Source organism: Pholis gunnellus (assembly GCF_910591455.1).
Source record: "Pholis gunnellus genome assembly, chromosome: 3".
Taxonomy (NCBI): domain Eukaryota; kingdom Metazoa; phylum Chordata; class Actinopteri; order Perciformes; family Pholidae; genus Pholis; species Pholis gunnellus.
The window spans coordinates 21,364,041-21,384,964 of NC_136529.1; the positions used below are offsets into that span (position 1 = coordinate 21,364,041).

The 20,924-nt window shown below is 42.8% G+C and overlaps 1 protein-coding gene across 2 annotated transcripts in view; it reads left to right on the forward strand.

Annotated features, from left to right (window-relative positions):
* Positions 1–486: 486 nt before the first annotated feature.
* tafa1b (TAFA chemokine like family member 1b) overlaps positions 487–20,924 on the forward strand; it is a gene marked incomplete at both ends in the record, with an annotated part of 94,373 nt that continues 73,935 nt past the window's right edge. For both annotated transcript variants that reach the window (XM_079183834.1, XM_079183835.1), the window contains one exon: positions 487–610. In XM_079183834.1, the coding sequence (XP_079039960.1) occupies positions 487–610 (124 nt within the window). The remainder of the gene's footprint in view (positions 611–20,924) is intronic.

The following is a 20,924-nucleotide window of genomic DNA, read 5'->3' on the forward strand; positions in this document are numbered from 1 at the left end:
GCTCTTGCTGTTGTTGTTGCTGTTAATGGAACTGTATTGTTAAAGGAGTGACATAGATCATTATACACCTATTATAGTCTGACAAAAGCTCTTTCCCTTCTTCTGCATTTCATCATATATCTTTTGTGTGGTATACTGACAGATATTGACAAGATTAACTTACTTTTTTTCCGCAGGTTTTCTTTAATTTTTTGTAAAGCCTCTGCCTTCTCTTTTTCTTTTCATTTATAGTGTTATTGTAAGAAAACACCTTTGCACATCCCTTTAAATAAATCTTACCAGTATTGATATTTGTTTAAACATAACAAACAGGTTGTATCAGAAGATTTATCAGCATACTATATTGTTTCTTTTGTTTGGCACATTAAAGTAAACATGATGTGTGTGTGCCTTGTAAATATGCATGTATGGAGACACGCTGTAATACCGTTTTTTTTCCTGTTGTTTCTCTCCCGCCGTGTGCCGCCATGCAGACTCGGCCTCACCATGTCCTGGTTGTTGGCCATGTGGATTAGCCTCGGCTTGCTGCTGTTGTGCCAGGCCACACTCTACCAGACCATCCAGCAGCACCATGTGGCCCGGCCCGGTCGCACCGACATTCTCACCCTGGGTACGTGCACCTCTTTGTCAGATTTCGGCTTCAGAGCACAGCGCTACAGTGCGAGACGTTGCCCTCTCGATGGGACAGCGTTTCTCCGCTTTGGCTGTTTTAAAAGCAAAGAGACTGCTGCAGTATGTCAGAAGGATTTGCCACCGTACTGTACTGTATCATGAGGATTCACCCCCATGATTCTCCACTAAGTGTGCTTGTAATTGCATGTTACATACATGTATTTAGTCACACTCTACCGATCGACTCGTACACACTTGATCCATTTAAGGAAGAAATATGTAGATTGTCAAGACTTGGGTTGTGAGGCTGAGCTGCACATTTCTGTTTTAATCTGAACGTGGAAACCCTCTAAGACAAAGAGCATCTTCAGACATGCTCAGACAGTTTGTCGGTAGGGAGGTGATTTGTGTTGGCAGCGAAGAATTCTCGACTACTACACCCTGAATCTTGCAGGCAGACTGTTACGAGTAGGACAAGCTATGAGCAAAAATCCCTATTACTGTGCTGGTAGTCAGGGGAGCTTTGATCACTGTGGCTTAGATGGAAATGACAATTATGTTTCCCTCTCTTGCACTAGAAGCGTTTGGCAATTAAGCCTGACGCCTTCTGCACCGTAGGGGCAAAATCGGAGGGTAGACGCCAAGGCGGATCTAATTCTCTTATTATGGAAAAGCTTACCAGCATTGCTTATGGTGTTGGAGTGTTACGGAGAAGGCAAAGGTTTTCTTGAGCAAAGCATAGGCTTTCTTTAAGCTTCTAACAATGAGTGTGACTCCCAAGCTGAACCGTCGTTCAGAGTGGGGATCTCTCCAGAAGCCAAGCGGCTGTTAAACATTGATGCTATCTTCTGCTTGCATCCCTTTTGTGTGTGTGTGTGTGTGTGTGTGTGTCGCATTGACAAGCAAAAAAGACTGTAATTTTGAAGCACAGCAAGAGAAAAAAAAAACTGTGTTGAACATTGGTGACTTTAAGCAGCATGTCGGAGAATTGGCTTACTTTTGCTTCGGAACCGCTGACACAGTAAAATCCCGGCTATGATAGATAGAAAGTTCTCAAAGTATCCCGGTTCCGATAATTGGAACAAGAGGGTGAGGGATGAGCGACAGAGAGCTCCCGATGAATTTTTAAAGGCTGGCTTCCAGTTTTTCAGTTGTTTTTTTGGACTGGTTGGCAAGTCGAGCTTGGTGCCAAAGATGTACAAGGAAGTGCAAGGTTCAGTAAGTGTCTTTTGAATAATGCAGAGTTCCCAAAGGGAAAGAGAGGGGGGAAAAAATAAGACCCACCACCCCCGACGCAGATCTAGGAGAGTCATCCAGGCCAAAGATAGTTATGGCTGAGGGTTCTCTGGAAGGAGTCCTATCAGACAAATCAACTCACACACGTTCAACTCACAACGGTCATACACATGCTCACACCATTTTCTCACTGGAGCCGTTATGGTGCGTTGTTTTCATGGGCCCTCCGGGGATGCTGGAGCTGTGTTCAGGACACATCATGTCTGAGAAGATGCACGCTGCAGATGGTTGATAAACACACACACTGTTGATTTGATCTTTCAAAGTCTCAGATTTCCTTTACGTTGTTAGCCAACAATAATGTCCCCAAGATCTAATCAAAAGACAGATGTAATAAAGTATACCAGCATTCCAGCTGAAGGGCCTTTCATACATGCGCACTGAACCCAGGGGCGAGCGCAGCGCAAATTCTGTGTGCTGCACCAATCAGATTGAACTTTGGGCCCACGCTTTGCTCGACGTAACGAAATGCCGTCGCGGCACCGTGCAAGCAATTGGAAATAACGGTTTTCAGAGCGCAGTGGCACCGTTGCCGGTTTCCGTGTGAAAGGCCCCGTGAGACAGAAGGTCTGTTAAAGGTGTTATTTTAAGACGAGTACTCTCCAGAAAACTTATAAAACGATACAAACTGTGATGGATGACAGCCATAATTGGTGCTGGCAATCAAAAGCTGAGGATATGTTAACATATTTTACTGTCCTAATCAGCAGGCTTCCCAGGGATAATGGTCTATCACAACTGGGCGCTCGAAGAGAACACTGTTTATTTTTTTCTCTCTCTCTCTCTCTCTGCTGCTCAGTAACTGTACAATTCACAGTATATCATGTTTTTTTTAAGAGGATTAAGTTGACATCAATCTTACTCAGCCGTGGAGTGGCGTTAACCGATCTAACCAGAACTGCTCTCTCAGAATTGAAATGCTATGATGAATATTTGAATTAGAATTGATTTTATAATTTGAGAAGCTCTCTGGTTTCATTGAGGCCAGAACCCTCAGATATAAATAGATATGGCTATGTAGGACGTAGCGGGGGAAAAAAGAAAAGAAATCTTGGCTTTCATGCTTTGCTGTTTTTTCGTAATCAAATAATGTTTCTGTGTTTCTAAAGGATGATGAAAAGATGTGTGATATACTCTCTGACATACAGAAAATCAAGTTGTAAAATGGTTTTATTAATGAAGCATGAGAAATACAAGATTCAAAATGTCTGTGCAGATAAACAGATTAATAGAAATAGCGTTTTATCTTAGATTCGCACATGCCTTCCATTTGCTGAGATTATTGATTCATTATCTTTTTTATTGCTTGATGACAAGATAGGCAAAGCTGTTTTTCTGCTTTGCAACTGCATTGTCTTCTGAGCAGTCTTCATCCAAGTTTTTAAGTGAAATAGGGGGGTCGGTATTCTTTGTAAGAAAACATATATTTTTGCTGAAATTGGCATGAAGCCCTGCTGACAGTCTGAGCGACTGAGTGGTACCAATACTCACCAACCATCCCACATAGACGGAGATACACAGAGAAGGGGCTGTGCTGATATCTGAGGAGGAGGTGAAGGTCATGTTGAGCTAGTTACAGATGTAATCCTCCAGCATGTTTGACAAATCTGCTCAAATCGGCCTTCTGCAACAGTGAGCTGGCGGTGCATACCAAAAAAAAGGAGAAAAAAAAGCGACTGCTGAGTTATAGTTTCAAGATCGCATTTATTTATTTTTTGCAAACGTTTCCGTGACAAATCGCCATAGTCACCGCCGAGGCGGAGATTGAGTAACGAGTTGCCTGACTGCTTCGTCACCTGCCGAGGAAGCACCGCCTCTCTCCTTCCCATGAGCCTCGGCGTCACACAGCCTCCCCTGCGTCCTGCTGGTGCGGCTGAAGATTGATGGCGGCCTGATTCCGGGCAGCCAATTCTGGTCTCTCAAGAAATAATCCACTACATTGACAGATGAGCTGAATGTGACATTACACACACACACACACACACACACACACACACACACACACACACACACACACACACACACAATCACACACACACACACACACACACAAGCCCGGTTCTGCACTCTCTCCACCTGCCAACACAGCGAGCAGAAGTGCTCACTGCCAAGACTGCCGCTGCACAAACCAGGCCACTGTTGACAGCACATTGTATTGGACTCCATCACCAGTCAGTGAAAGTGTAACCGATTTACATTGTCAGTGCATTGCCGAAGTTGCTGTAGATTTGGTGTTGAAATTGAAAGCGCTCCCTAATGTGTTGACTATACTCAGTGTAGCACAGTGTTGACACACTCAGCAGGTACTGTATTTTGTCTACCCTTGCTCAGCTGCATATAGCCATGTTTATAATGTATCAATACCCTGGAGGGGCAGTCTGAATATAACAACACTTTAGCTGCTGCTTTGTTTCATTATGACTCTGACAGGGTAGTTTAAGAGAGTCTCAGATCTAATGGAAGAACATGATTTCTGTTGCAGGTGCAGCTGTAAAACTAACACTCTCTAAACTCCACTCTCTAACGTTACTCTTTGATAGCAGTCTGTTGCTGACGTTTTGTTTGACCTTTTCTTTTTGGCAGCCATGATGACAAGGCAGTACAGTGTATATGTGCACTATAATCACAGAACTGTACTTCGCATACTCTTAAATCCCTTATTAAGTAAAGCATTCACTGTTCATTTAAACATATATATATATATCATAATCAAATAAACAAAGGCTGAAATTAAATGATTCAACTGTGAGTGGCAGCCACTGGTTTTTGCATGTACATGGAGAGTCATGGAAAAGGCTAAGAGCGAGCGCAGCGGCAGTGCTGCTGCTATATTTTCAGCCACTGATTTGAAATGACTTGTGTAATTTCATCCCAAATGATAAGAAGGGATTTTAATGAGCTCATTGTTCAATGTGCCATAATGCTCCCTCGTTGTAAAAGAAATAAACGCTTTGAGGAGGAAGAAAACTAGTATTGTAATTACTTTGATTAGCCAAGATGCATCATACGGTCAAACGAGAGCTCATCAGCGAGGATGTGTTTGGTAATGAAATGCATCTTCCACTTTATAAGGAAAACAACCTGTCGAAATACTGTAGTCCTCAACTTCAGCTTTATGTGTCTATTTATTTAGATTTTTGAACTTCAGATCTAAGGGTCAAGGTTCTTTAGAAACAGGAAAATCTGCCAAGATACAGGGTGTTGAAATAAACATTGAGCCTGATTTAGGTTGGCTGTCTTTCGGTAAATGAGGATGAGGTAGAAATCTGGATGCCATACATACACACAGTATAAATTGATTTCTTTCCCCTTATTTCCATTGCCGAACGGATGGCTGCTTCAGAAGATTGGTGATTTTTCTGGCAGTGTTTGGGAATGTGAAGAAATTAGCTTCCCGGGCTCACAAACTGAATGCACACAGCGTTTTCAACTCGGAACTCATTTCCATACAGTTCTCCGACTCCTCATAACAAATAGCTCAGCGTTGAAACGCAAAAGTGAACATGCACATCTTTTTACGCAGTCATCTTCAAAGTGCTAATCTCGCTGCTTCGCCTCTTCTGTGGAGGTGTAAGAGCTTTAATGAACGACACATCCATCCATACTACACTGTGGAACAGCTATAGGCTTTCTGTGTTTTTGTTTTGCCATTAAATCAGCTTTATTTACACCCCCATTACACTGTGGAGACTAATTACTGTGAGAATTGATGGTAAAAGAAAATGTAATTAAATTACAGTCACTTGAATGGATGATGACTTAATCAGTTTTGTTTTAACACATCCGAATCATTACAGTCCAGGATTGTGGAATAGCCTTTTATGTGGTTGCACTAGGCGTGTTTTCATCTTTGCTATTTCCTTTGATTAAATATTCACTTGTGTGTATATATCATGTAAAACACCTCTTTAAGAGCCTTATCAAACTACTGTGTGATTGAAATCAAAAATTCTATACGACAGAGATTTAATTAGAAACATTAATTTCTTGAACATGGACATCTGCAAATCCTGCAAACAAAGGAAGTAAAATCCTATAATCTATCTCCACATGGGATTATAATTGCTTTGAAAACTGTGGGTTTAGGTAGAGAGCCATGTGATCTCACTTTCTATCACACAGCGTGCCCTTCGAGGTAATGAAAGCAACCTTTCTGAAAAACTCGGCAATAACTGCCTGATCATTCAGGTGCCGAACAGCTCTTTCTCCTTTCTCCGTGCCTGCCCCCCCCCAGCCCAACCCTCCATCGTCTTGCCCCCTCCCCCCCAGCCTCTCCCTCCCTCCATCTCCTCCACTCTATCGGCCCCTCAGACGATTTGTCATGGATCAGATGAGACAATTTGTCATGGATTAGTGCACTTAAATGTCTGTGTGATAGTGGAAGCAGTCACTGGAAAAGCTTAGGAATCCTATTACATTGCGTTTTATGGCCGGCAAAAGGGGAGGTAGGAGTGGAGGTTGAATTCGCACTTTCTATGGCCTGCGTGCCGTTTCCTGACTTTTTCCTCCACACATAATCAGATATTCACTTAGAGGTGAGCTCCATTGATGTGTCCTGAACTGGGAAAGTAGAACAGAAGTTAAATATTCCTTCCTGAGTCACCAATTGCTCAATATCTTGCCATTTAATTGACTGTTCGCTAAACCCCGCTAAGCCTGTCAAGCCTTCCGTTCTCGCACAGCACATAAGCAGTTTACGGTGATAACAGCGATGAATCACTCAAAATTCCTGGTGACTTTTGAAGCTATGGGTTCTTTATTTCAAACAGAAGTGAACAAAAGTAGGCTAAATATCTAACTATGTTGGATTTTGTCAGCTGAATTGTCGCTAGCTAATTCGATCTAGCTAGTAAGCTAATGCTAAAGAACCAGAGCTGGTTAAAACTCTATCCTAAGCTGACTGTGTCCAGATGATTAAAACAAGAACCCTCTTAAGGGTTTATACATATGCTGTTGTTACTCTTAACACTGATATACTAGCAGTTCACCATAGATACGCCCCTAGCCTTTGGAAAGCAATGCTAGGTTACTGATTAGCTAGTAAGCCAGGTATGCTAACATTTGCAGCTCACATCAGAGCTCACAAACGCACAATTAAATCAATTCCTTATTAGTTTGCTCTTCGCACTGTCCAAACTGTTTGGATACAGAGTATGCCTCTCATTAGAGGCTCATGCACACAGCCTCTCCATGTGGAGAAATATGCCTCGGCAGGCCTGTCCTGCCTTGTGACGGTTGCTAAGCTGTGAGGTTTAGCGAACCGTGAATAAGGCAAGCGGCCTGAAAAATGAAGTCAATGTGGAAGTGCCACAAACAGTTCCTCAAATGGCCACTTGTTGTGGCCAACTACTCCACAAAGTGCCTTAAAAAAAGTAAAACTATTGTTATATATTTCATTAAACATCACAGAGCCCGAGCAAATAGAATGCAGTAATCATTCACAGAATAACTAGTATTTGTCAAGTATACAGGGATACGAAGAAGCTGTTTTTTCTGTGCTCTCACATAAACATCATATCCAGATTATGATCATAACCGGGATAATCCTAATGAACGCGTTATTGATATCCATGTAAACAGTCACTGTTTCATATTCTGTCTTGGCAAACACATTGCGTTTCGCATGTGGCAACATTGTATCAATATCATTAGTATTTATTTACTCAGTGGCCTTATTCATCTCAAGCCTTTTACTGCGTGTGCTCTGGTGCATTGTCTGCCTCCTCGAGTGAAATTTGATTGTAGCAGATTAGATCCTATTCTTCTCTAATGTGAGCTAATTGTATCAGACAGAGCGCACAGGTGCTGTTTAACACAGGTGGCTCGTTCTCCCAAATATTTACAATAAAAGGAAGAACAGGAAAATAGACGAACCATCAAGCCATCTGTCTAGCAATACCTTGTGACACACGTCAAAAGTACAAAAGTACACATGGAGGACTAATTAAAACAGAATGAAAATAGACTACCTGTGTGTCACAGGTAGTCTATTTTCATTCTGTTTTAATTAGTCCTCCATGTGTACTTTTGTTTCGTCTGATTTTTTTTTTCATTCCAGCCTCGTGCTTCGCATCTATTTAATTCATACTAAACAAAGCAGCAGAAAGTTACTGCATCATACATTATTACGTATCTTTATTCATACAATATCTTATGCAGCTTCTCTATCACCTCTAGGCCCCTCTAGCAGCGTCTCACTTAAGTGGAATGGCTTGCTCATGTTAATGGAGCAAAGAGACACACTGCCAGGTAATTGAGATGCAGCAGAGCTACTTTGTGGCATCATTTAGAACCACTGCAGGGGACAAATGTTACTCATTGAGTGTTTTGTTTGCAGAGGACTCACTTTGCTCCAGCAACTCATTTACCCAGTGGCAGTCAAATTAGGTTGTCTTAACCATACTCCTAATTTACTTTCTAAATCACTTCACTTTGCTGCGTTGCACGCTTTTCTTTAATCAAGAACACTTCCATGTATATTTTATAAATAAAACTCATTACTTTTATCACAGCGTTTTTAGTGTGCGTATTTTAGTTACAATTGAGGAAACATGAACAAACTCGCTGGTTATTAGAGTGCCATGTTTTTCTCTTCGCCGACTTCACTTCTGACGTGTTGATACGGATAAATTATTGATTCTGAATTTGAGCTCATGACTCTCTAGATTGATCAAATGCTTGTTCATTGACATTTTAGTCTCTGAAATATGTATGATTAAATATTTCTTCTTCACAGCTGCTGTAATAAATATCTAAATATGAATAGTGGATCTCGTGACTGCTTGTATGTGAATGGGGTTACTCAGTGACAAACCGACAGACAATTATCACTCGACATTGGAAGTTTATCAGGTGAACAGATACATGACTCCAAATGAAGGCTAATCTGCTGGATGTAAATAGTCCCAACAATTACCCCATGTCAACTTATGATATGGTCAAGTTATTAAATGTCAGTGTTGTGTTTACAGCCCGGTTTTTGCAAAATCCCTTCATGCAGGTTTGAAGTTTACATCTTTTACTTTCCACCATCATGTCAACCCTCTAAACTTCCACCCACCTTGCTTACATGCGCTCCCAAAATGTGGGTAAACCACTTCATCTTTGCACCGTCTGTGTTTTTAGAATAGTTTTCACATGCATAATAACATGATATTTGAGCAGCATATTTTCAATTTGTTGCCAAGGTGACTTGCCTTCTCAGTCTGGCCCAGTGAATCATTCATTCCAGCCCTGACAGGGGACAAAAATGGATTATGGGGTTTGGAATTATAGAAACAGAAATCCTCTTGCTTGAATATGTCCCCACTTGTCAAACGAATGATTGAAAGCCCGTCTAAATTTTCCAACCGGGGGTGCTCTGTCAGCATTAGCTGAGGTCTATTTGTCTTGTCTGATGTGTCTGGATGAATCTATGCGGCTGCTGTGCCGAGGCACCACCGTATTGTCTTATCACAGCTTTATCTGACAGCAGACGCTCTAATAATGGAACTCAGGTTGAGATGTCACAGTTAACTGCTCATCACTGCTATACGTGAGATGGACACGACCCAAAACCTGAATAAATGGACAGGATATCTTATTCTAATCTGCATTAGCCACCATGTTGTGGTTTCCACACTATTGTGTATCTTGTATTGGATGTGCCAGTCACTTGTACTGTAAAAGGCGAGAACGGTGACAGACTGGTGGGAATGTAGGAAGACAATTAGAAGCCACTGTCCCTGCGATGTATCTTCATTTGCAACAGTATCTTCAGCTCATGTCAGGTTCACTGAACATGGCTCAATGCCTTCATACCTTCCTGCTCGGCGCCTGTTGGCCGGGACAGTGCGAGAATGAAGGATGAGGTGGCACTTGCATGTGTCTGCCTGTAGCTTAGCCTAATGACCCAGAGGAGCTCTCTCTTTCTCTCACTCACCCACACTCCGTCTCTCTCTTCACTTTCATGCTCTTTGTCCTCGTCGTTGTCTGAGCGCCACGTCTGCCCATTAGCTCCGCAGCTCATCTGCCTCAAGTCTTATCCCAATCTTATTTTTTTTACTCCCAAACTCCTCTAGCTGCCTCTGTGGACTTGCCAAAGAAAGACACGTTTAACTTCAATTATTATCTTGGGAAACTGAGCAAAGTTGGCAGTGTGTGTTTGCAAGGAAACATAATTCAGAACCTCAGGCAGCCAAACAAGCTATGTAGGGATTTTTCTTCTCACGTCCCAGAGGTTCAAGTGAGCTTTTCCAACAAAAGGACCTTTTGACCTGCTCTCTGTACGTTTTTTGAGTTGAGTTTAAATGAGGATTAATGCCTGCACTAAGGAACTTGTTCAACCTTTCCCCTGAAGGCATCAGCCGAAGTATGAGGATGGCATACGTGTGTACAAAATAGGAGTGTAATTGGTACTGCGCTGATAGGGCTGAATACCTTTCCACATGCCGCCTTTGATCTTAAAATCTTTTCCTCTTCCTCGTGGATTTAAGCCCTCTCCAAGGCATAAACTGCGAGGCAAACTAGCATGCTAAATAAAGAGTGGAACTGTACTGATCCCTCACCTCATCTTTTATCATAATATCTTTTTTCTCTCTGTCCTTGTGGAGTTGAATTCGCTTCAAGGCCTGTGAGCTTAAGCTCCTTCATGGAATACCAACAAAAGAACATCAGTTCTTATAATCTTACCGCTGAGCTTTGACATTTGTAGGATATCCCAGCTAAGTCAGGGTGCAAAAAATTATTTTATCCCTGGCATCCACAAAGGGGAAGCATGGGGAGCTGCAATAGCATGTCCTGTCCCAACATTGGGCCTAAAACTGTGCAGGTTAATGCATATATTCTTTGCCACAACAAATGTTAAAGCAGTCAAATCAATGCAGTGGACATTCATGTTTCATGCTGTAAAATGTGTTACCTAGACGAGCTAAATGCTGCTTTGCGACACTGTTCTTGTTCCTAGTGACGACGTACGTTCCTGTGAGTGTGTGTGTGTGTCTGTGTGTGTATGTGTATAGGTGTGTGTGTGTGTGTGTGTGTGTGTGTGTGTGACTTGGTGTAAGCGTGTAATGAAAATGTCTGCTCAGAGCTGAGCCAGTCTGCTCCGCTCTCGTCAGGATCAAGGGCTTTAGTTTTGCTCTCAGCAGATGCAAAGAAGCACAGTAAGGGTGTGATGTTTCGCTGAAGAGAGAAGAAGTACCTCTGGCTCACTTACTGTATATTAGCTTTTCGTATTACATTCCACCTCTTCCCCTGTTTTGCTGAGTGCAAGTAGAACAGTGCTCACATCTCGACACGGCTCCCCCCCTCTTCTCTTAGGTGCAATCAAAGCGCAAGCCTTTGATTTAACCATGAATAAAATACAGAAATGTTTTGTGATACATTCAGTGGAATGAGCAGCACCTCTGTCTAGTTTAAATTGACATAATTTCTCTCTTCCTCTCTTTTTTACAGAATTCATGTCAGACAGTCAGCTGGTAGAAAGAGAAGCTGGCTCTGTCTCAGTCACAGACACTAGTGTTATCTATTCACTATCTTAGCCACTTTTGTCACATTTCCACACCTGCATCACATGTCCGATCGTAGGTTGGATATGCTCGTATGCTGTTGGCGTGATAATAATTGTCTATACATGACAGAGCATCACTTTAACATGAAACATGGCCTTTGCAGGAGTTGCTGCTTCTCCCAGTTTGTTGGATTACGGAGGCGGTGCGCGCTTCCTGTCAGGGCAGTCACACCACACCGGGCCTCGGTGCAGCGGCATGTTGCTGTAGTGATGTTATTGCAGTTTTGGATGATTCACATGAGAGGGCAGGCAGGCAGACAGCATCACTTTTCTTTTTTGCCTCGGCTCTTCAGTAAATGAGAAATATCACCCACAGCTGCAGCCGGGGTGACAACGACAACTTGTTCCACTGGTGTAATGTAGTTGGAGGTATACACAGGAGGGTAGAGCAATAAGAAGGGTGGACGATTAGGAATGCTTTAGGAGGGCAGAGTGGTGAAGAAGGTGGAAACCCCTGAACAAGGCTCATTAAGGTATTTATATGAAGAAATGATCTGTTTCTGGCGGCCTGCTCTCTGCTGTGACATTGTGACATCCAACCTACCAAAACGTGTGTCGTGTATGTGCATATTGCTGCTTGTGTGTCACAACATTATATCTTGGGTTGAGATGTGCAAATAGAAAAGGTTGAGTTCCACTCAAGCACCCACTGAGGTGCAATAGTGTAATAGATTGCGCCTTAGCCTTTTGATAACTGATTCCAGTCCACAAAATACTGTCAGACATCCTTACTTTTGTTGACTTTTCCGCCAGTAGTATAGCAGCATCACTTCTGTTTGTGTCTATTACCGAAATAACGTTGCGGTGAATGCCGCATTCTTATTGAACGCCGTGCCATTTATTTGCTTATCTTAAGTTGCTTTTACAGGACAAACTTTACAATGTCAAATAAATCTAAAAATGAACTGCTGTTCTGGCTCACAAAGACGCGTCAAATAAAGATAAAGGGATGTGGGAATAAAGTTTATGGCAGCATGTTAGAGAAGGGTTATTGCTTGTGGAGGCCGGGTCCTACTATGAGAGACTGAAAACACACAATCACCAAAGATGTCAGCAATCACTGTTTGGTGTATAGTTAGGCCAGGATATAGTTTTGTCTCGACCAGTTTTGTCTTGATCATTTTGTTCCTTATGTGACTTACTTACTCACAATAGTAACAAGTTTGACATTGTTATAAAAGCGTAATTTTCTTCAAGCTTCAAGTCATTAAATGCTACAGTGGGTTCGGGTCTGGTTAAAACTAAATCTATTCGTTTTAAATTTGATCAAAAATCGACCTGAAATATTATCTGGTACAATTTGGTCGGCTGATGCATAAACTGATAAGAAATCACATTAAAAACAAACAAACAACCAAATCAAATTAAGGGTTTGTATTTCATCAGAATTGTTTAATTGTTTCAATCGTTTTTCAAGCAAAACTGCTTCTGATGGTTCCAGTTTCTCAAGTGTGAGGATTTGGTGCTTTTTCTTTGTCATATATGATCGTAAACTGATTATCTTTGGGTTTTGGACTGATGGTCTGATAAATCAGCAAATTTGAAGATGTCACCTTGGGCTCTGGGGACTTTATGAGAATAGTGTTCACTGACATTTTAAATCAATAAAATCAGGAAAATAATCAGCAGATTAATTAATAATGAAAGTAATTATTGGTTGGAGACCACTGCTTTAGCCGTTGTAAGTCTAAAGAATTTCAATCAAAACACATTATCCAAGCATATGACACACTAACCTACTGAGCAAGACGTTTAATTATGTCTTTGTTCCTAAATGGTGGGAATCATTCCCTCAGTATCACCGCCGGAATAAGATGAAGACGACTGGAATTAACTTGAGTACCACTTCAGCGCTGAATCAATGAGGGGAGATTCTGTGGGAGATAAAAGTTGTGCCTATAACAGCTGTTATCCATCACTAGCACTGGAGATGAATGGACCTCTTTTAGCCAGAGGAGCGGTCTGCTAATGTTAGTAATATTGGTGATATTGGAAGGTGAATACGAGCCCCTCGTAAAGGTCTTACAGGCTCTTGTGAACGCGCCATGTCATCCTGAGGTGAATTGGATGAGGAGCGAGTACAGATCTCCTAAGTCTCCTTCTAGGAGTCACGGCTCTCTCTGCAAGGACACTTGTAATAGGTGTCTTACACATGGGACCGCAGCCATAAAACAGCCTCATATTCCTTTTCATTGCATAGTCTTAAATGAGGAATGTGGCTCTCATACTGTACACGTGAAGGATACAAATCACCACCAGAGGCATAAACTTTAGGGTTAACATTGATGTATAACGTTTCAAAAACATATAATGAATTGCTAATCTTGCCAATCTCTTCTTGTTAGCCAGGCAGAATGCCTGTGCCCATGCTTTGTGTGAATAAAGACAATTAGATCCATGTTTTCTGTGGATGTGATCCTGTTCGAGCCTTGCTGCTGTTTGAACAGTGAGAGAATTCGGCTGATCAATCTTAAGTCTCCTGTCCAAGGACTAGACTGCCATCGATCATCATCCACACATTAAATCTCCTTCCCAGCAAGTTGCCATCTCTTAACATTTTCATCCGAAAATTTGCATGTCTGGGTGGGTGGGTGCGTGGGAGGGCCTAATGTGTATACACAAGAATGAGAAAGGATGTGTCAATCTGAGCGAGCCAATCAGCTGATCCATTTGATCAGGGACATGCAGTAACAGTGGTCCAGGAGCGGCTAAGAGAGGCCGTTATTGGGTCTTCATGAGCAGGCACTACTTCCAGCCTGCCAGGCAATAACAACTTTAACCTTTTTTAAAGCTTGCCTTCTTTTCCCCTACTGCTCCACTGATTTGTTGGCAGATGAGCCCATCTCAGAGCTCACAGTGTGAATATTCATCAGTGTTTCCATGTGGACATGCCTGCGTATCTGTCTGCACTTCATAGGTAATGAATGCTATTTCACCTTTATAATATCCTGCACTCTATGAAACCAAAATCAACGATAAATTAAAAAGGACGTTAGTCTATGTGGAAACCTGATGTAAGTTATGGCTCTGTGCCACAACATATATCGTCACAGCGGCTCTGTGAAGCTGCGCTCAGGCACAGCGGTGCTTTGAGCTAAACGTTAGCATCAGAATGCTAACATGCTCACAATGAGTTGCTAACATTCTATAAATGTGTGTAGGCTTCCAAATGTAAATGTCATTCCATTAAATATTTCACTATAAGCAAAAATGTCAACCTTATGGTTGCGCTAGATGCAAAGTTAAAGGATGACTTAAAGTGTTCATCTTCTGCAGACCATGAATGTCTGTACAGATTTGAACGGTAATCCATCCGATATTTTTTGAGATATTTCTGCCCTGACCGAAGTGGTGGATGGACAGACAGACTGACTGTGCCATCCCTAAAGTCACGCTAAAAAGTATTAAAAGTGCACACATAATAGCTGTGATCGGTTGATCACTGCAAGGATGATGACCAGTGTATAATATTGCAAAACTTCTCTGTGACTGCATTTGCGATTTCTGGAGAGTAGCTCCATGTCGGCCGGATATTATTTACCTGCTCAAAAACCTGGTTTTATGCTTTATTGTGCTGAAAAGAATAAACTGTTCTCAGGTGATAATGGAGTTGTTTGGCATGGGCGTGGTTTGGTTTGGTTTGTTTTTTTCCATTGAATTTGTCGACAATAATAAAAATAAAACGCCAGCCTATGCTTTCAATGTGGGAATCTACTACTGTAATATATGTGATACAATAGGGAGCTTGTGCTTGATTCCCAACCTATTTATATGATTGGTAAACACTTTTAAATAGAACAATTCATTTTCCTGTAAAAGTGAGATACTAGTGTTGTTGGTATTGGCTTAACGGGAATGGCTTTGTGCGCTGTCAAAACATATTTAATTTTACTTCAACACAGAACGTATGCTAAGTACACAAAGTATTAATTTTCCTTGAACACACATTTAATAGGAGATGAAAGGCATCACAGTAAGCACAGTGTGTTAAACTGGACTATGAACGCTGTGATTGTCTCCCCTTCTTTTGCTCCCTGTTTCTTGTCAGAGACATTTTCGCGATCACATTCGGCCCTTATCTCGTCACACTTGCAAATCCATTTTTAAAAGGTTAGACATTAATGGCAAGAATCCCCTCCTTCCTCCTCCTCCTCCTCCTCCTCCTCCTCCTCCTCCTCCTCCTCCTCCTCCTCCTCCTCCTCCTCCTCCTCCTCTCCCTCCCACTTCTCAGATACGAGATTACACATTTCACCCTGAGCAACAGACAGAAACTAATCCCCGGTCCATGAGAGATATTAGGCCTATGCCCGCCGTGTGGCTGACAGCTCTGCTGGGCCAAGTTTTGATATTGGGCATTTAACAGGCCACTGTAAAATAAAATCCAGCTCCAGTTATAGGCGCTAAGCCACACACATGCGCAAGCACACACACTCCCACATATTTGCTTTTGCACCGACCGTGTGCTTAAATGAAGACAGAAAAATACAAAACACATGTTTGCACTTCCACACACACACAGACCCGAAGCAGATGTTTCATCCTAGTGTGGATACAAAACTATGCAGCGTGATTCTGGAGTAGAGCAAATGTTAAATAGCAGGACAAGCATTGGGCCTATCAGGGTAAGTGTGATAAGTATCACATTAAGTGCCCAATGGCTTCCACTTTCTCTCTGAATCAGTGGATGATGAGTGGAGGAATGAATATTTAATGCCTCGGGTAGAGTGCTCCAGACACTTTCTGGGTGATTGCATCAAACTCAGTTTGCAGTAGGTTTGACAGTATCAAACCAATCTCTTGACTCGCCTTTTACAGCAATTGTCTTATTTAAAAAAAATAAAAATCCTTAGTGCTGCCCTCATTTGACATTCATCACAGTTTATTTTGGTTTGCGCACACATGTCTGCATATATTTACCCGCAGTACGTATAGTATTCACTCTTTACTCTTCGTTATTGAAGTGAGAGGCATGGTGTCACGCTTTCGTTTGGGCTTCGTTGAAACAAACGCTTAAGTGCTGGCTATTAATGGCGCTACAATCACACGAGTAAAGGAAAGGGTCTGTAAGGAAATGTTACCAGTGAACCAGAGCACAACTATTAAAGCAGGAAGTCATTCTAGTTGTCTTTAATTAAGACCTATTCATCAGACTGTGGGCAGTTTTCCCATTAGCTGCATACACTAATAATGACAGCAGTGGCCAACAGTGTTTACATATGAGTAACTAGTGCTCTGTTTCTGTTAAATGAGAGACGGACCGGACTGCAGTTTTAGGAGCCAGGGGGAGTTTTACTCAGTATTCATCATGCATGTCCATTAGCATCTAACGCTTTAAAAGGGTATCCCACATTTCAGATCTGAAGTGTAACATCAAGACCTCAGCCACCACGTAATGTAGATAAGTCTGAACCAAAATGTCTGTGGTTTAAATAAATCAATGCAGGGTGTTAAAACATAGCACGTCTTCACGTTGGCTCAGGACACGAGCAGTTGCATGTGGATGTGTGGTTGTTGTGGTAAACCACCCAGCAGGGAGTGGCGTACACATTTTTCAGCAATGTTTTTCGTTTGAGAAGAAAATGAGGCTTGTTGAAGTAACTCAGGTCTCAAAACAGAAACAGAATAAACCGTGAAATGGAAGCAAGCACCTATTTGTTCCTCTCACTATCTATTCCTTATTGTACGTTGTGCTAAAACTTGCATTTCCAAAGCAGCCACGCTGTTCCTCATTCCTGACCTTCGATTAAAAGCTGTTCACTAGATGTACAAGAACATAATACAGTCCAGCGACATGACTCGTGTTTTGTCGTCTGCGGACGTGTCTCTTTGAGACCCTGTCATTCAGTATCACATTGATGAGATTAAAGTGTCTCATGTCTCTTCAAAGTACAGCACGCTCCCTGCTCAGCCCTGTGTGCAGCATATAGATGCCAGTTGATAAATAGCCAATTTCCTATTGTGGCCCTGTTGTAAATACAGCCATGAGCTCTGGACCACGTTAATTAGTTAGCCTACTGTAACCCGAGCCAAAGCCGAGCCGACACTATTCACCGAGTTGAAAAAGCCTGTAGGGAGTGGGGGCTGTCCGCTTGTGTGCTTAGACCCTCCATTCACACCAGTTGGCTGGTCTAAATCCAATTCATCAGCCCTTAATGGACTGCTCAAATTGTCTCTCTAGGATCTTAACTCGAGGAGTGGACAGACAAGGCAGGAATGGAGTGGGCGTATATGGCGCATAATGTTGTGCACAGCATACAGGCAAGGGCTGCAGAAATAGTCATTAAAGTGTAACAACTTCAAAGTTTTTGTACCTATAAATTCATGATTGTTTTCTTTCTTTTTTTTTGTTCTAAAAGAACCGATTTCCAGGCAATCTCAGAGAAGAATTATTGGCTTAAAATTCATTCAAACATTCACTCTGGAGAAAGTCTTTCATTCACACTGCGCAGCAAAGCTAAACGTAACAGCAGCAAAACCCCTTGAAGCAAATCTGTGGTATCAGGCTGTATAAATAAAATTGACAATAAGCGTTAATTCCCAACCTGAGATTTTTTTGTCTCCATTGTGCTGCACATTTGGACCCCTGCAATTGTCTCGCGCTCCATTTCAATCGCAGTTTGGAAGAGCGGAACGAATATGTGCGTCACGGCGGTTTGTGTGGCTGAATGTCACTGCTCCCATTTCCAGTGAACATGCACCTGCAACTAAAATTACAGTTGGGCGCGTTTCAGTAGCAATGAGCATCTGTTTGCAGAGCAATGCTCAGTGGCCGGTGGATTCCGCTGTGAGCGGTGCGGTGGAGATCTGAGCGCTATCCTTTTCTCCTCAAACCCATTTGCTCCCTCCATTTCCCTGCATTTGAACATGATCACACAGCTCACAGGGCTCAGCAGCAGCAGCAGCAGCAGCAGCAACAACACTAGCAAATTGTCACTCATTTACTCGGGGGCAGCAACACTTACCGGGCACTCTGTCCAACTCCAACAGGCCTTTGATCCCTTTTGTGAATGGCACGGGTTGATGTATGGGTGTATGAGGTCGTGGAAGGCAACCGCTTTGTTTATGTTTTTTTTCTTTTTTCAATCCTTTGCACATATTTATCAGTATGCTACAAACGTGCATAAAGTGCTGAGCAACAACAGTGGGAGAAATAAAAAAACACATACAAGGGGTCTGTCCTTCCTCCTAAGGTGCTTCAGCCCTCTCTTCATCCAGAGCAAGTCCTCTACACATTGTGTCGACCTTTTTATTTCTGCTGATATTCCGTATCATATCAACGTGAAAGCCCAATGTACTACAAACCAGCAAATGTGTTGTATTTCTCAGAAAGAGTCCAGGATTCTCCTGTAAAGGTGCGTGATATCAGAGCGTTCAAACAGGAGCCTTTACTGTCGTAGCTCCATTGCAAACACACCTTTAACTCATTTGCCCCCACAGAGTTTCTCAGCTTGGTTTGTCTGCCCTCTCTCCATCTGTCAAATTACCACCCTCCTGACTTGTTTCACTACAATTGATTACTTAGTACAATTTGGGAAGAAGAGAAACACAGGTGGTACACTGTCTCTCTTTATCTCTTTTACTCCCCTCTCTGTGTTTTAAATGGAAAAGGAGAGTGGGAGAGAATGAACCTACCTGCACCAAAATGACTCATCAGTCCTATTTTTCCAAGGTTGGTAACACCCCGAACGATGTTGGCGCGCAAACAGTCCCCCCAAGCCACTGCTGCTACAACATCACCGGTCATCAGCAAAAACATGCCGCAAAATCCAGGCGACACCTGTCAACACATGAGCTCAGCAAGGAAGCTTTTTTTCTTTGTTGAGAAAACCTCTCAGCTAATATTGGAAAATGTGAAGTTGAACTTTTCGGACGATCTATTATTTTGACCCTATCATTAGCCCTCATCACAATTGTATGGTGGTGTGAACTTCTTCCAGCTGCTGCGTTATGAGAATCAGTCTCGGGTAAGTGAGTTTTTATTTATTTATTATTGTCTTAAAGTGGTGGAGCTTTCCCTTCTTTCCCTTCTTTGAATGAGGGACTCACCTCTCCTCTTCTCTGCACTCTTGCATGGGGGCACTTCTGACCTTACTACACGCTCTGCTTGGTAGGAACACTTAAAAAGACTTCTCTCCATCCATCGCTCTCTCTCTCCCACACCTCCGCTCTCCCCGGCCCCCTGGCATAACGGAGGGGATCCACTCCTCATGATTTTTTTATGTCGCCCACATCTTGGGACTCCGTTGCCGAGGTGAGCAGTGTTTCGTGTGAGCGGTGTTTCTCAGACTCTACATCTTGTTCTAATCAGGATATCTTCTCCCCACTGGGGTGTGATGAGAGAAGCGCACCCTGTCCTTTTAACTTTTACTCTGTCACCTTTTGTCTTGCACTTCTTTCCCTGAGGTGTGAGCATGTTATTTAAGTCTCACCTGTGAGAGGACTGGTAAAGGGTAGAGAAGGTGTACGGTGTGAAAAGAGGGAGAGGTTTCGACTCGGGGCTCAGTTACGTCATGCAGAGTGGAGGGTAAGGCCGGGGATGATGCACAGTGATCCGGCTTTACGGAAGTATAAATCTTCTTTTCAACCCTGCGAATTAATTTGTCACTCCATTACCAACACTGAAGCAGACTTTGACACCCGTGAACAAAGGCATAGAGATGAATGCTGAAGTAAAAGATGTGTGAGATTTGAGTTCATGTTCCCACTCTGTTGCTATAACACCTCATATAGAGGTGCAAGGCTGTTGTCATATTAGCTCTGCGCCCAGCAATTCAGAGGCAAACTTCGTTCCAAGTCATATCATAAGGAATGGTGTCGCAGTTAAAACTTCGTCTCCTCTTTACTGCAGTACTAGCTGAGACTTTTAGGGGATAATATTGTCATTTTAGGGATCAAAGTGGAAATTTGTGTACAGTGCATTCTATCAGAGGCTTTTTACCTCTCCGGGTCTCGGGGCGCTCCGGCGTGGGTTGGATCAAAAGCGCCCATCAGATCAGAGGGATGCCAGAGCAGGCCTGAACCCGCACCGCAAAGGTCACGGTTCGCTCCATTATTCATCAGGCTCCCATGCTAAAGCCGGGGAGTGTTAAGAAAGAAAAGAGAAGAAGTGAGAGAGAGAGAGAAAGATCGAGAGATTGATTTAGAGAGGCACCCCTCTCTCTATACCTGTCCTCCCACAGAGACCCCTGCCAAAAGTCCTCTTTAGTTATTCCAAAAGCCCCAGCTCTCCTGTGGATAAGGAACAAAGGATGGAGGGGAAATGACTGAGGGAGAGCATTAGAAAGAGAGAAAGAGAGAGAGAGAGCGAGAGTGAGAGAGAGAGAGAGAGAGAGAGGCAGAAGAGGGAGAGCGCCTCCCTCTTGTGTGGCCTGACCGGCTACCTCAAACACCCCTGCTCTTGATTTAGCCATCTCTCCTTTCTCTCCCACCACCACCCCTCTGAGGTCGGGGGGGGGCCTAAAACAGA